The 15841-nt window shown below is 48.0% G+C and overlaps 1 protein-coding gene across 1 annotated transcript; it reads left to right on the forward strand.

Annotated features, from left to right (window-relative positions):
* The first annotated feature begins 12342 nt into the window (after nucleotides 1-12342).
* Nucleotides 12343-14643, forward strand: ZBTB12 (zinc finger and BTB domain containing 12). Its single transcript, XM_061147030.1, has 2 exons — nucleotides 12343-12463; nucleotides 12964-14643. The coding sequence occupies exon 2, from the start codon at nucleotides 12985-12987 to the stop codon at nucleotides 14362-14364; it is 1380 nt and encodes a 459-aa protein (XP_061003013.1). The 5' UTR covers nucleotides 12343-12463; nucleotides 12964-12984; the 3' UTR covers nucleotides 14365-14643.
* Nucleotides 14644-15841: the final 1198 nt, after the last annotated feature.

Below are 15841 nucleotides of genomic sequence, written 5' to 3' on the forward strand. Positions count from 1 at the left end.
ATTCCATGGACAGAGGAGCCTGGTGGGCTACAGTCCTTGGGGTCACAAAGAGTCACTGAGTACTTTATTTTACTTCTTCCCTAGTGGCTCAAACAACAAAGAATCTGCCTACAATGTGGGAGACCTGGGTTTGATCCCTGGGTTGGGAAGATGCTCTGGAGGAGGGCATGGCAACCCACTCCAGTATTCTTGCCTGGAGAATCCCATGGACAGAGGAGTATGGTTGCCTACAATCCATAGGGTCACAGAATTGGACACGACTGAGTGACTAAGCTTAGCACTTTACTTTTTACTTTACCTTACCTTACCTTATTTTACTTTACTTTATAGGTGGCACTAGTGGTAAAGAATCCACCTGCATGTGCAGGAGACACAAAAGATGAAGGTTCAATCCCTGGATCAGGAAGATCCCCTGGAGTAGGAAATGCAACCCACTCCAGTATTCCTGCCTGGGAAATCCCATGGACAGAGGAGCCTGGTGGGCTACAGTCCATGGGGTCACAAAAAGTTAGATATGACTGAGCACACACACGCACACACACATTTGATTCACAAGGCAGTGAAATATGAGAGAGGTTTTAGCTACCTGGGAAACAAGCTTGAAAAAGAGAAGCAAAATATGCCCAACAAATAGATAGGTTTTTTAACTTCTAAAGAGACAGATTTCTTTGTCAAGAATTGTATTTGACAGGACAGTTTTTTTGTATTAAAATGATGGTTTACTATTAAATGAATTTATATCTCATTTCTTTTTTTTTTAAAGAATGTTTTATTGTGGTAAAATACTTGTAACATTAAACTTACCATATCAGTCATTGTAAGTGTACAGCTCAGAGGCATTACATGTCTTCATAATCTCATGCAACCATCCCCACCAACCATCTCTAAGTCTTTTCATGTTGTAAAACTGAAACTCTTCATCCATTAAGCAATAACTCCTCTCTCCCTCCTTCCTCCAGCCCTGAAAACCACCATTCTATTTTCTGTCTCTATGATTTTGACTACTCTAAGTATCTCATGTAAATAGAATCATACAGCATTTGTCTTTTCTGTATGGTTTATTTTCCATAGCATGGTGTCCTCAAGGTTCATCCGTATTGAAGCATATGTCAGAATTTCCTTCCTTTTTAAGGCTGAATGATATCCTACTGTATGGTATATCTACCTTTTGCTTATCCATTTACCTGTAGATGGACACATTTGAGCTACTGTGAATAATGCTGCTATAAACATAGGTGTACAAATATCTCTTTGAGGCCCTATTCTCAATTCTTTTGGATATATACCCAAGTGGAGATTCTGGGTCATCTGATCATTTTTTTTTTTTCTATTTGAGGAACCGCCATGTTGTTTTCCATAGCAGCTGTGGAATACTAGTTGGTATTCTCACCACCAAAACAAGAATGCACAAAGGTTTCAATATCTCCATACCCTCAGGGAATGTGTCTTACTCTCTCCTTTATTCCCAGCACTAGCCTGGTTTTGGCACATTGGAATAATTCACATATTTATTTAACATTTATTTGGGTGCCCTGGGTGTTATTTGTGGCTCATGGGATCATCAATCCTCGTTGCAGCATGCAGGATCTCTAGTTGTGGCACGTGAATTCTAAGTTGCAGCATGTAGAATCTAGTTCCCTGATCAAGGATGGAGCCCCAGTCCCCTGCATTGGTAGTGCAGAGTCTTAACCACTGAACCACCAAGGAAGCCCCAAATTCACATATTTATTAAGTGGATGGATAAAAGACTTGGTGGCTCAGCACATATGAGGGGTAATGGGGAAAACAGAAGTCCATGCTGAATTCCAAGTTTTCAGCCTGGGTTGGGGATGGCTGGTGGCAGCACAGTCTATGCAGGAGGAGAAACAGGTTTAAGCAGAAAGAGAACAGATTCTGTCCAGGACATATTATGTCTTAAGCACCTTTAGAACACTCAGGAGGAGGTGGATATTCTAGACTGGAAATAGGAGGCAGGTCTAGTGAAAAAAAGAAACATGGGTGTCTGTCTGTATCAGCCAGAGTTCTCCAGAGAAGCAAAACCAAAAGGATATATACAAAGAGACTTATTTTAAGGAACTGGCTCACGCAGTTGTGGGGACTAGTGATTCCAAAACATCCACAGCACAGGCCAGCAGGCTGGAAACTCAGGGAAGAGTTGACGACGTAGCCTTGAGTTTGAATTTGTAGGGCAGCCTGACAGGCTGGAAATGGAGGCAGATTTCTGTTTGAGTCTTGAGACAAAATTCCTTCTCTGGAAACCTTAGTTTTTGCTCTTAGAGCATTCAATTTATTGACGGTCGTCTACCCACCTTATCAAGGGTAGTTTCTTTTAATTAAAGTCAACCGAGTACAGATATTAGTCACATCTACAAAATACCTTCACAGGAACACTCAGACTAGTGTTTGACTAAAGAATTGGGTACCACAGCCCGTCCAAGTTGACACATAAAATTAACCATCACAGGGTCATCAAGGTGGTAACCCACCTCTTAAGGGCACATCAGGGAGAACAAGATAAAGGCTAAGAAGGTGTATAACCCAGATAACCACGGTGGTGTGATCACTCACCTGGAGCCAGACATCCTGGAATGCGAAGTCAAGTGGGCTTTAGGAAGCATCACTATGAACAAAGCTAGTGGAGGTGATGGAATTGAGCTATTTCAAATCCTAAAAGATGATGCTGTGAAAGTGCTGCACGCAATATGCCAGCAAATTTGGAAAACTCAGCAGTGGCCACAGGACTGGAAAAGGTCAGTTTTTGTTCCAATCCCAAAGAAAGGCAATGCCAAAGAATGTTCAAACTACCACACAATTGCACTCATCTCACACGCTAGCAAAGTAATGCTCAAAATTCTCCAAGCCAGGCTTCAACAGTACATGAATTGTGAACTTCCTGATGTTCAAACTGGGTTTAGAAAAGGCAGAGGAACCAGAGATCAAATTGCCAACATCCACTGTAACATCAAAAATGCAAGAGAATTCAAGAAAAATATCTATTTCTGCTTTATTGACTACGCCAAAGCCTTCGACTGTGTGGATCACAACACACTGTGGAAAATTCTTAAAGAGTTGGGATTACCAGACCACCTGACCTGCCTCCTGAGAAATCTGTATGCAAGTCAAGAAGCAACAGTTAGAACTGAACATGGAACAACAGACTGGTTCCAAATAGGGAAAGGAGTACATCAAGGCTGTATATGGTCACCCTGCTTATTTAACTTATATGCAGAGTACATCATGCAAAATGCTGGACTGGATGAAGCACAAGGTGGAATCAAGATTCCCAGGAGAAATATCAATAACCTCAGATACGCAGATGACACCACCCTTATGGCAGAAAGCGAAGAAGAACTAAAGAGCCTCTTGATAAAAGTGAAAGAAGAGAGTGAAAAGGTTGGCTTAAAACTCAACATTCAGAAAACTAAGATCATGGCATCCAGTCCCATCACTTCATGGCAAATAGATGGGAAAACAATGGAAACAGTGAGAGACCTTATTTTGGGGGGCTCCAAAATCACTGCAAATGGTGACTGCAGCACAGAATTAAAAGATGCTTACTCCTTGAAAGAAAAGTTATGACCAAGCTCGACAGCATATTAAAAACCAGAGACATTACTTTGCCAACAAAGGTCCATCTAGTCAAAGCTATGGTTTTTCTAGTAGTCATATATGGATGTGAGTTGGACTATAAAGAAAGCTGAGCCCCGAAGAATCGATGCTTTTGAACTGTGGTGTTGGAGAAGACTCTTGAGAGTCCCTTGGTCTGCAAGGAGATCCAACCAATACATCCTAAAGAAAATCAGCCCTGAATATTCATTGGAAGGGCTGATGCTGAAGCTGAAACTCCAATACTTTGGCCACCTGATGTGAAGAACCGACTCATTTGAAAAGACCCTGATGCTGGGAAAGATTGAAGGCAGGAGGAGAAGGGGACAACAGAGGATGAGATGGTTGGATGTCATCACCGACTCAATGGACATGAGTTTGAGTAAGCTCCAGCAGTTGGTGATGGACAGGGAGGCCTGGCGTACTGCAGTCCATGGGATTGCAAAGAGTTGGACATGACTGAGTGACTGAACTGAACTGAAAGAAGGTGTATGGTGAGGCCACTCAAGATGGCTGTTCTCAGACTTCCCTGGTGGTACAGGAATCCGCCTGCCAGTGCAGGAGACACAGGTTTGATCCCTGATGGGGGAAGATTCCACATGCCGTTGAGCAAATAAAGCCCATATACCCCAACTACTGAAGCCTCTGCACATAAAGTTCATGCTCCACAGCAAGAGAAGCCACTGCTATGAGAACCCTGTGCACTGCTGTGAAGAGTAGCCCCCACTCAGTGCAACTAGAGAAAGCCCACAAGCAGCAATGAAGACCCAGTACAACCATAAACAAATAAATAATTTGGGGGGAAAAATGGCTGTTCTGTTGCTCTGTGTATATCCCCTGCCTGACCAGTGCCTGCTTTGCTTACACCCTATGCACATGATTAATCTTTCCACATACTTGTCCCGGCCTTAGCTAGTGGTCCTACCTTGGTCTTATCAAGGGGGCGGTAAAGAGCAGTGGCCCCTCTGCTAGTTTCCCTGGTAACTAATGAGCCAAACTGCCATCACTTCCTCCTATAACAGGTAATCTCCCCTTCCCCCTCCACTCCCAGGAGCAAAACCTGCCACCAAGTCCTGCCAGCCCACCAGCTGAGCGTGGTGGGGTGTCACTCCAGCATCTTGCTTGAGATACACAAGTTCCTCCATTCCACGGATGTCTCTATTGCTGACACTGGGCTCTTTCTTCAGTCTTAACGCTGGGCAAGTGCAGGCCTTATAGACCTGGGGTTCAGCCCAACAGAAGGTTAAGTACAACCAACAGTTAAATGATGGACCGGAAGAGAGTGAGGGGTTACAGAAGAGACTGTGGTTGTAGAAGGAAGGAAACCCAAAGAAAATGGTGTCACAGAAACCAGGGGAAAGCAATGTATCAAACAAGCATGGCCAAATGTGTCACAGAAAGTGTAAGTGAGATGAGGACTAAAAATCAGGAAGCCTTTAGTGAACTGTTTTCAAGAAACAGCAGCATTCCCATGGCTAGTTCGAGTGTAGATTTGCAATGTTTGGTGTCATTTCAGAAACTCCAAAGAGCTCTGATATCATGATCCTTTATGCCTCTGCACAAAAAAGAATTCAGCAAGAGACAAGGTGATAGATAAGAAGTAGCTTATTAGAATAGGGCATTTGTGAGGTTTACAAGCGGGTGGGTGAGACATGCTGTGACTTCCTGGGCTACAATTTTATAATCAAAGGAAAAATGGGCAGATGGAAAGATCTTTATCTTTCTTGAGTAGATGTCATATTTTCATCATTAGTTCCTCCTCCAGGTTGAGGGGGGCTAGTTTTCTTGTCGCTGTGTGGTCAAGCTAGGTCTACAAATTAGTGTTTTTTATGTATGCAGAGAGCATGTCCTAGCGACCATCAACTTAGTAAGCTCACTGGGCAGGATGTTGGTCTTATGCCACCATTGCTTTATTGTTTGAGGGCATGTCTTATGCTACTGTTGCATGGTTTTGTTACCAAGCAAGCCTGCTTGGTTTTGTGGTTAAGCAAACCTGCTTTCTTCAGTAATCATAAACTTACAGGGGTCTCCTATATTTTTTTCTACTTACAATCCCTTAGTGGGATTAACTATTTAATCACCCACTGTGTCCCTTTACGCTATTGCTATCAGATTTTTTGTTTGTTTGTTTGTTTTGTTTTTTGCTATCAGATTTATACAAATGTTTCAGAAAATATTTTAACATCAGTCAGGTGTTGAGCATGTGCCATACCCATCACCAGCAATTCCACTCTTGGGAATATACTGAGGCTTGCTCCTCAAAGTGTGGTCCACAGACGAGCAGCATTGGCATCACCAGAAACTTGTAGAAATGTAAAATTCCAGGCCATCCAGAACTTCTGACTCAGAATCTACATTTGAGCAAATCTCTAAATGATTCATATGCATAATGAAGTTTGAGAAACACTCAAAACTTTGGCTCATGTTAAAAAGTTTTGCGAGTATGTACCTCTTGTACATTTTCTTGCTATTATCTAAAATTTTCCTCAAGTTTTTAAATAGTTGTGAAAAGGTGAAATTTCCAGCATGTTGTAAACACTGACCTTTAAAAAAAAAAAAAGTGTTATTTCACTTTTGATGATACTATGATTCATTTAAAAGTACATGAACACACCCTTCTTTAACAATCAGAAATTTCACATCTGAGACTTCCCTCACGGTCCAGTGGTTAGGACTCTGAGCTTTCACTGCCGAGGGCCCAGGTTCAATGCCTGATTGGGAACTAAGATCCTGCAAGCCTCATGGACCCCCCAAAAATTCACATCATTCCATTTCTTCTAAATTCATATTTCTGTTTCTACCTCCCCAAATAGTATCCTAATATGTTTTATGCTTGAAAATCTTCTATTCTAAAAAAAGAGAGAAAATCTTCTATTCTCTGCAATAACAATAAGTATATAACTTAAAACTGAATTTAAAAAATTTTAAGGCTCTGAGTTTTAAATTTTCTTCTGGATTTAGTACTTATGATCATCATTAACAATCAATTTGTCAAAAGAATATGAATATATTATAAATTTCACTACATAATGATGAAGCATTGGAAGCCCAATTCTAAATAAGACAATCGGGCCACTTCTCAACCAGTTCATGTATTTATAGATAAATATTATTTATTGCTAGAATTAGCAATAAAAATTCTTTAAAAATTAGACTGTGTGAATTTCACCTCAATAGCATAAAGGATAGGAAAAAAATAAGCAATCAGCTGGCACTCACTAAATCTTCCTTCAATTTTGTTGAAAGGAAAGAAAAAGTACCTCACTTGCAAAATGATGTCACTAGGTCACTCACCTCCGCGAGGTTTTGAAACTGTTGCTTTGGTGCCTGGCAGTTTTTACCCACTGGATTCCCTCTTGGGCCTTCTTTCTGTGGTAAGGAAGAGTTGGGCAAGGGGTGAGGAAAGGGGCCCTCACAGGCCCACCAGTGTCCCAACAGTGTCAGATCTGAGGACAGTCCCCGTACATCTCTCCAGGTCCACCTAAGCCCTGGACAGTCCTCTCACATCATAGAGATACATAGGCCCTCTTTTGAAGACTGCAGCCCTGGAGAAACTTATCCAGAGAAGAGTAAGAGAACTCCCAGCAGCGTTGTGGTGATAAGCACCAGTTTAAACAAAGCAAATGTCCACTGACAGGACAAGGGATTTATAAACAGTGGTGTCATCATGCAACAGAAAGTAAGCTAATGAATTACAGCTACACAGTCAATGAAATCATAATGCTCAGTAAAAAAAACCAGCTTCATAAAAACAGAATATGATTCCTATGATTCTATCCCTTTGGAGATCAAAAAGGCAAAACCAAAGAGTGTGCATGTGTAGGAATGCCTACAAAATGCATAGAGAGTGAAACTATGAAGATAAACAAAGGAAGTGAACCTAAGGAATTCAGGGTGGGGTCCATTCTCCCAGGAGGGAGAGGGATGCAGTCATTGTGAAGCATGTGGACATCTGAAATCCCGGGAATTTATTTCTTGGTGTGTGTGTGTGTTAGGATTTTTTTTTTTTAAATTTTGCATTGTAGTGTAGTTAATTTACAGTGGCTCAGATGGTAAAGAATCTGCCTGCAATGCAAGAAACCTAGGTTCCATCCCTGGGTCGGGAAGATCCCCTGAAGAAGGAAATGGCTACCCACTCCAGTATCCTTGCCTGGGAAATCCCATGAACAGAGGAGACTGGCAGGCTATATAGTCCATGGGGTCAAAAAGAGTCGGACACAACTGAGCAACTGACACACACGCACACATAGTTGATTTACAATGTTGTGTTAGTTTCAGATGTACAGCACCGTGATTCAGTTCTACAGGAACTGATTTCTTAAGCTTTGATCAGGTACCCAGCGGTTCTGTTGCATTCATCTTTAACTATACATATCCAACATATACATACTTCTATCACTGGGCTGGTTGATAGGGAATTCCAGAAGTTTGCTAGTCCCTTTGTATGTATATGTGTGCACACTCGGTCATGTCCGACTCCTTGCAACCCCATGGACTGTAGCCAATCAGGCTCCTTTGTCCATGGGACTTCCCAGGCAGAATACTGGAGCGGGTTGCCATTTCCTTCTCCACAGGATCTTTCCGACCCAGAGACAGAACTCTTGTCTCTTGTGTCTCCTGCACGGGCAGAAAGATTCTTTACCAGCTGAGCCATGAAGGGAGCCCCATACATACTTCTATGTGTATAATACATTCACAATAAGTATTTTTAGGAGAGAGGATGAGTCTGAAGAGAGAGTGAAGAGGTTGAATGAGGAACTCAGAATGCTGGCTATGCTGGAAAGAGGAGAAGCTAAAGAGGGTCCAGGTTGAAGAAGTTATATAGCCTCAGCTAAGAGACAGGGCCGCTTGCTGAGAAGGAGATCCGGAGTTAGGGTGGGGGACTCAGGAGAGTGGACAGGATTGGAAAGGAGCTGGGGGTTGGGGAGAAGTGGGAGAGGCTCTTCCAGTACCTAAAGTGGCACCCAGTGCCAAGCTAAAGAGAGCCTGCAGAGAAGAGCTGAGGGATGGACTGTGAGTGGTACTTTGGCTGGACAGGGAAGAAAGGGAAAGAGAAGGGCCTGACAGAAAAGAGACCAGGTGGCTGGAGGTCCCCCTGGGGAAGCAGGGCAGATATACTTGCTGCCCTCCAGGAGGGAACAATCTGAGGGCTACTCAGAGAATGGTATGTTGGCATTTTAAATTGCAGAGAGGATGTAGTTCCAAGTGCTGATAATCACCAGAGAATGATTCTGGGAAGAACATGGATGAGATAAGAGTCAAGATAAAAGTTGTTGGAAAGAGGTTAAGAAGCTTTTTAAAAAAACCTGTAATATAGGCTGTGGAAGGGAAGGGGTCTGGGTGGAGGTGGAAGGGAGACCTTTGAAAATGTACCCTTGTACACTTTTTTGAATTCTGAGCCCTGCAAAGGACTCTATGAAAACTTAAACCAAAACAAATTTTAGTTGGAGTGTGGATTGGGTCATTTGCCTGAACACTGGCAGGCCTGGAAGTCAGTTTCTCATGGCAATAAGCAGCACTCTTGAGGTTGGGAGGAAAGGGTGTTTGGCATGAAGTGGAAGAGTTCTGCTCCTGGGATTGACAAGGAGCTAGGAGAATCCACCACCATCTCCCCAGACCTCATGCTGAGCAAGGCAGGGGAGGTGACTTGGAGGAGGGGAAAGGTCATGGGCTGCAGGAAGAACTAAATTCCCCGTGAAGCAGGAAAGGGAAGGAAGAGTTTATTAGGAGGTTGTTATGAGAGGGTTCCAAAGAGCTGGAAGGAACAGGTTATTGGAGAAGAGGCCAGCAAATATCGAGGGCAGGAGTACATTTTAGGAGATGGATGGGAGTTTAGGAAAGGTGGCTTTACAAATAGAGGGGACTGGTGTGGGCCGTTTGTTTTTATAGAGTTTCTTTTCTCAAGCTGTGAGCCCCTGTTATCATCACCTGAACAGGCTGCCCTTTTCACCACAATTCCTACAGTGAGGGCAGCGCTGAGTGTGGGGCAAAGGAGAGTGGGGGAGAAGCTGGAGATTTTGTTGTAAGACAGGAAAGTCTTATCAGCTGATGGATTAAAAACCCAGGCAGATTTCTTTCCTCCTTTCTCTTGGTTGCTCAAGAAATAGTTGTTTGGATCTGGGCAAAGCACAGTTGCAAAAGTAAACCCACTGCCAAAAATACTTTGAATGCCACAGGGAAATGTCTCAGCTTTCCTACTGCTTACACATTTCCTAACGGGCCACTGCTCACCTCTATCAGTAACCAAGAGTGCTGCTCTAAGCCCTGAGCTTGCTAGTCCCCTGAGAAGTGGGGACTGCGCTGTGTCTTTGTTGCTGCATGGTCTTTAGTTGCAGGGAGCAGGGGGCTATTCTCCAGCTGTGATGAGCAGGCTTCTCACTGCGGTGGTTTCTCTTCTTGCGGAGGACATGTCCTAGGGCACTCGGGGTTCAGTAGTTGTGGCTCTCCAGCTCCAGAGCACAGGCTCAATAGTTGCAGCACACAGGCTTAGTTGCTCCATGGCACGTGTGATCTTCCCAGACCAGGGAACAAACCCCTATTGCCTGCATTGGCAGGCAAATTCTTTACCACTGAGCCACCAGAAGCCTGTAAACAACTCTTGGGAAATTTGGTAATGAGGAAAAGAAGAGGTAAGATAGGGAAACAGAATTTTTAAAGTCCTTTCGAAAATTTCAGTCTGTCCCCCAATTAGGCAAAGGTGAAGGGAGGTCTCATTGATTCAGCACATACTATGTGTCAGGCTCACTTGAACTTTACATTAGCCCTGTGAGGAATCAGGGCCTCCAATTTAAAGATAAAGATACTGTGATTCAGAGAAGGAACTTGCCCAAAGGCCCTCTTTTCATATGTAGTGGGATATGGCTTTGAGCCTAGGGGTGTCTGAAAATCTGACACAAATGCCAACAGAATCCATGTGGCCTAACAACACATATTTCTACAAAGAGGGCATTTTAGAATAGAGAGAACTGGCTGAAGGCGGCTCAGGGGTAAAGACTGCCTGAAATGCAGGAGACCTGGGTTCTATCCCTGGGTGGGGAAGATCTGCTGGAGGAGGGTATGGCAACCCACTCCAGTATTTTTGCCTAGGGAATCCCATGGACAGAGGAGACTGGCAGGCTGCAGTCCATAGCGCTGCACAGTCAGACATGACTGAAGCGACTAAGCATCAGCAGGGTGAAGGCAAAAAAGTCAGAGAATTTAAAAGAGAAAGGCAAAGAGTAGAGGCACTATCTGAACACTTCCCTCACTTCCCAACTAAAAGGGCATCCCTTAAGTTCAGGATCCAGTTTAAGTCAGGAACAAACTTTTTATGGGTGGATGCCGGCTGAACTGAAGAGGAATGACTTCAACAGTCAGTCATTTATTGTATGACTTTTATTGCAAAACATAACCCAGGACATGATTCATGCAATCAAGAAGTTGGCCATCTAATGGAGAAACCATTAGACTGAACACAGATATTAAACAGTCCACCAAAACTGATGTGTAAGGATAATGCTCTAGTCTACCGGAGAATGTAATAAACAAATCCAGGCGGCAAGCAAAAGAGGCTTCTTCACCTGGACTTGGTTGGGTGCAGAAATGAGTACAGGTATATGAGAGGTGCAAGGAAGAAGGCGGGAAGGGAACCAGTCTTCAAGACGCTCAAAAACGCCGGTGTTGAAGCGCAGAGACGGCAGTCTGGGAGGAACAGAGAAAGAGAAGGCAACGGGGCAGAACTGAGGGAGGACTTCGTTCAGGGCGATGGAGTTCTGACCTTGTCAGTATGGTGGAGGAGCAGGGGTAGGATGGACGCTTGTCCTACTAATACATATCTTCACATAATTAGAAGAATTAGTACTAGGTCTATTATATTGTAGGGGGTGAAATGGGCAAGGTAATCGACCTTACGAGGGCGTTTGCCTTGGCAAGAAGTTAGAATCGATTCTGAGAATGGAGGGAAGGAAAGGATGGTTGTGATTTGCTAAGATTTTGAGACAGAGGAGAGGAAGTGGAGGATTGTCTGGCCTTGTAGAAAGTTAAAATATCTTTTAGGCCGGGAGTGATGAGGTGTTTACCAGCTTCAGAACAGTTGCAAAAATCTGAAAGCGTGGCTGGAGGAAGTATGAACAGAATCAACAGGGGATGAAGGCATAGGCAACCAACAACAACCAACATCTCGGTAGCCACGGGGCGGTCTGGGACCCCAGGAGGGGCCGTGGCTGCAACTCTGGCTCCGCTTCGCGCAGCTGGGTCAGAGAAGTACCGCACGCGTGAGCAGGTGGCAGCGCCGCCCGCGGGGAGCCAGGCAGGCCGGGAGAGCAGAGGGCGGGGAGCGCGCGTTGGGGGGCGAGGAGCAAGCTGCGCGGCCGGCCGCAGGGAATGGGGAGGGCGGGCCCCAGCGAGCGGGCCTCCGCGCGGCATTTGGCACGCACGCGCAGACGGGCCGCGGGGCCCGGAGGCACAGAGGAGGGGGAGCCACAGAGAGGGGGGGCGTGCGGAACGTATTTCCGCTCTGGCGGACAAATAATACCGGCCAGAGGAGAGGCCAGGCCGTCCGGCCCTTTAACCGTGTGGGGGGAGCTGGTGAAGAAAGGGGGGTCGGGAAAGGGGGAATCCTGCTCCTTTAATTCCCTCCCCTCTTCCTCCTCCCCGAGTTCTCGACGACGCCGCCGCGCGCGGGGCCTGGAACACACTGCACGAGCCGCCCCCGCCCCTCCCCCCTTACGCCCACGCGGAGCCGGCCCCGCGCGCGCGCCCCGTGCACCCCCGCGCCTGCGCGCTGCCCAGGCCCTGCCCGTGTGTGGGGGCGCAGTCGGCCCCGGGGGGGGGTGGGGGAAATAGGGGGGGAAAAAAACAGCGCGCGGAACCCAGCCAGGTGAGCGGCGCGTGCACTCAGGGTCGTGGGGCGGGGGGGGGCGTGCCACGGAGTTCTGAACGTGGGGGGGACGTGCACGGTGCGTGCAAGCAGGGGGGGGAGGACGTGAAAGGCGCGTGCAAACGTGCAAGGGGGCGGCGGAGGAATGGGGCAGCGGGTAAAAGGGGCGGGGTGAGAAGAGGCTGCAACCCGGGTCACCCCAGAACCCCAGGCCTCTGCTCCCTCTTCTGCCGACCTTCCCCTGTGGGCGCGGGCTCGCCCCATCATCGCGGGCGGTAGGGCTGGGGGGTGTGGACGCCGCTGCCCCGCCCCCGGGAACCACGCCTCCCTTCTCCCGAAGGGACAGCGCCTCCCCGGGGGCTGGGGAAACTGAGGAAGAGGCTTGAAGACTGGGTGATCTGATGCTGGGGGGCCCTGCCAAGAATGGGAGCGCAAGGCCTGGGGCCTTGGCTTAGCAAAGCCAGAGACCTTTGTCTCTGACCCGTTTCCTTCCCAACCAGGGTTGCCCACCCGCCGCCACAATGGCCTCTGGGGTGGAAGTCCTGCGCTTCCAGCTGCCTGGCCACGAGGCCGCTACGCTGCGGAACATGAACCAGCTTCGCGCAGAGGAGCGGTTCTGCGACGTGACCATTGTGGCCGACAGCCTCAAGTTCCGCGGCCACAAGGTCATCCTGGCCGCCTGCTCGCCGTTCCTGCGGGACCAGTTCCTGCTGAATCCCAGCTCTGAGCTGCAGGTCTCACTGATGCACAGTGCACGCATAGTGGCTGACCTGCTCCTCTCTTGCTATACGGGCGCCCTGGAATTCGCCGTCAGGGATATCGTTAATTACCTGACGGCCGCGTCCTACCTGCAGATGGAGCACGTGGTGGAGAAATGCCGGAACGCCCTCAGCCAGTTTATCGAGCCCAAAATAGGCCTCAAAGAGGATGGGGTCGGCGATGCCAGCCTTGTGAGCAGTGTCAGTGCCACCAAATCCCTGCTCCCTCCTGCCAGGACCCCAAAGCCAGCCCCCAAACCCCCGCCCCCGCCCCCTCTCCCCCCTCCACTCCTGCGGCCTGTGAAGCTAGAGTTCCCGCTGGATGAGGACCTGGAGCTGAAGGCCGAGGAAGAGGATGAGGACGAGGACGAGGACGTGTCTGACATATGCATCGTCAAGGTGGAATCAGCCCTGGAGGTGGCACACCGGCTCAAGCCTCCCGGGGGCCTGGGAGGAGGTCTGGGCATTGGAGGCTCTGTGGGCAGCCACCTTGGGGAGCTGGCCCAGAGCAGCGTGCCTCCCAGCACTGTGGCCCCACCGCAGGGTGTGGTGAAAGCCTGCTACAGCCTGTCTGAGGACGCGGAAGGGGAGGGCCTGCTCTTGATCCCTGGAGGCCGGGCCAGTGTGGGGGCCACCTCAGGCCTCGTGGAGGCAGCAGCGGTGGCCATGGCTGCCCGGGGGGCGGGGGGCAGCCTGGGGGCAGGGGGCGGCCGGGGACCCCTGCCCGGAGGCTTTTCCAGCGGAAATCCCCTAAAGAACATCAAGTGCACCAAGTGCCCGGAAGTGTTCCAGGGCGTGGAGAAGCTGGTCTTCCACATGCGGGCCCAGCACTTCATCTTCATGTGCCCGCGCTGCGGCAAGCAGTTCAACCACAGCAGCAACCTCAACCGCCACATGAACGTGCACCGCGGCGTCAAGTCGCACTCGTGTGGCATCTGCGGCAAGTGCTTCACGCAGAAGTCCACGCTGCACGATCACCTCAACCTCCACTCGGGAGCGAGGCCCTATCGCTGCTCCTACTGCGACGTGCGCTTCGCTCACAAGCCGGCCATTAGGCGGCACCTCAAGGAGCAGCACGGCAAGACCACAGCAGAGAACGTGCTGGAGGCTAGTGTGGCCGAGATCAATGTCCTCATCCGCTAGCGAGGCGGGCGCCGGGGCCCTGGGCGAGGTGGGGAGGGGCTCCCTGGTCCAGGAGAATAGGGGGGTGGGGGTCGGGGGGCAGGCAGGTACAGTGGGAGCCTGAGCAGACACACAGCAAGGGGCCGAAGATTCCTTGGAGAGAAGACCCTGCCTCTTCAGAAGGAAAGGATGGAGAGAGGGAGAGTTCTTTGAGAAGGCCAAGGGAATAGGGGGTCCCAGAGAAAGTTTCTTCTCTTGGAGGTGCATGGATATGTGGAGGGAGGGAAAAGGGCTTATGGAATGAGGTGGTGGGGGGGGGGAGACTGGAAAATGTTTTATTCCTGGCTAAGGCTGCCCAGGAAGAGGTTCTGACATTTCTTGAAGGGCGGGGGGGAGTGCGGGTGGGAAGTGGGAGGGAATCTGGCAGGAGGCAGCTTACCTGCTTCTGCTTGGAATAGATCCTTGGGAGAGGGAGTGGTAGGGGGAAAGGATGACTGAATTCTGGAGAAGGGAAGGGGAGACAGTTCTTGCATGCTGGGGAAATGGGATGGGTACAAGACTCACCAAAATTCTAGGGAGAACAAAATAAGATGGCAGGTAAGAGAATGTGGGGGTGAGCAGCCTGGGTAGATACTGGGAAGTGGGGTACAACAGCAAGAACTACAAATAGTGGTGGGGGTGGGGGGTAGGGCACTTAGAGTACACAGAAGGGCTGTTGTGGGGGGAGGGAGAGTAGTAGAGACTTATACAGTATTTTTTAAGAAAACAAAACGTATTTTTTAGGATTTTTTCTGGAGTTTGGGGTTTTAGTTTTTCGGCTTTTGTTTTCCACAAAATAAAAAAAAAACAAACTTTTTTTTCTTTATACTCTGTCTGGCAACTGCGTGTAAATGACTATCCCACCTTAGACCATCCCACCCTCTGATGTCATTTGCTAAGTACTCAGAGGTCACAACTCATGCAGGTCTCATGCCTAAAGAAGCCTTGACAGGGGAAGGGAAATGTGACAGGTGGGCTCCTCTAGCCAGAGACCCTCCCAGTTCTGCATCCTCAGTTTCTGTCAGCTCACAGCACAAGTGTTCAGTGATTTTTTGGCAGAGGTGTTAACAGATAACCTGCTCCAGTTGAGGAGTTGGGTATGATGGCTAGTGATGAGCTATAGTTGTGATCACTGTGCCCATCAAAATTGTAAGCAGAAGCCTGTGTTTGGGCGTTTGGTCTGGGGAAAGGGCTCGTGTCCTGGAGAAAGCTAAAAACCGCTGTTTGGATTCTGGTATGGAGAAGACTACAATTCCCAGAAAGCTCTGAAACGGTTCTTAACCAGAGAACTACAGTTCCCAGAAGGCCTTGAATTGGCCTCAGGTGCCCTATATCCTAACCATTTGCCTGTGTAGAATATTGCAAGTACAGCTATTTTCCAAACTTTGACCAGATGTAAGACCTAAAGAGATGGTACCCTGAATGCTGCTATCAAAGTTCTGTGTCTCGGTGTAATACC

This window comes from Dama dama, chromosome 7, assembly GCF_033118175.1.
Source record: "Dama dama isolate Ldn47 chromosome 7, ASM3311817v1, whole genome shotgun sequence".
Classification (NCBI taxonomy): domain Eukaryota; kingdom Metazoa; phylum Chordata; class Mammalia; order Artiodactyla; family Cervidae; genus Dama; species Dama dama.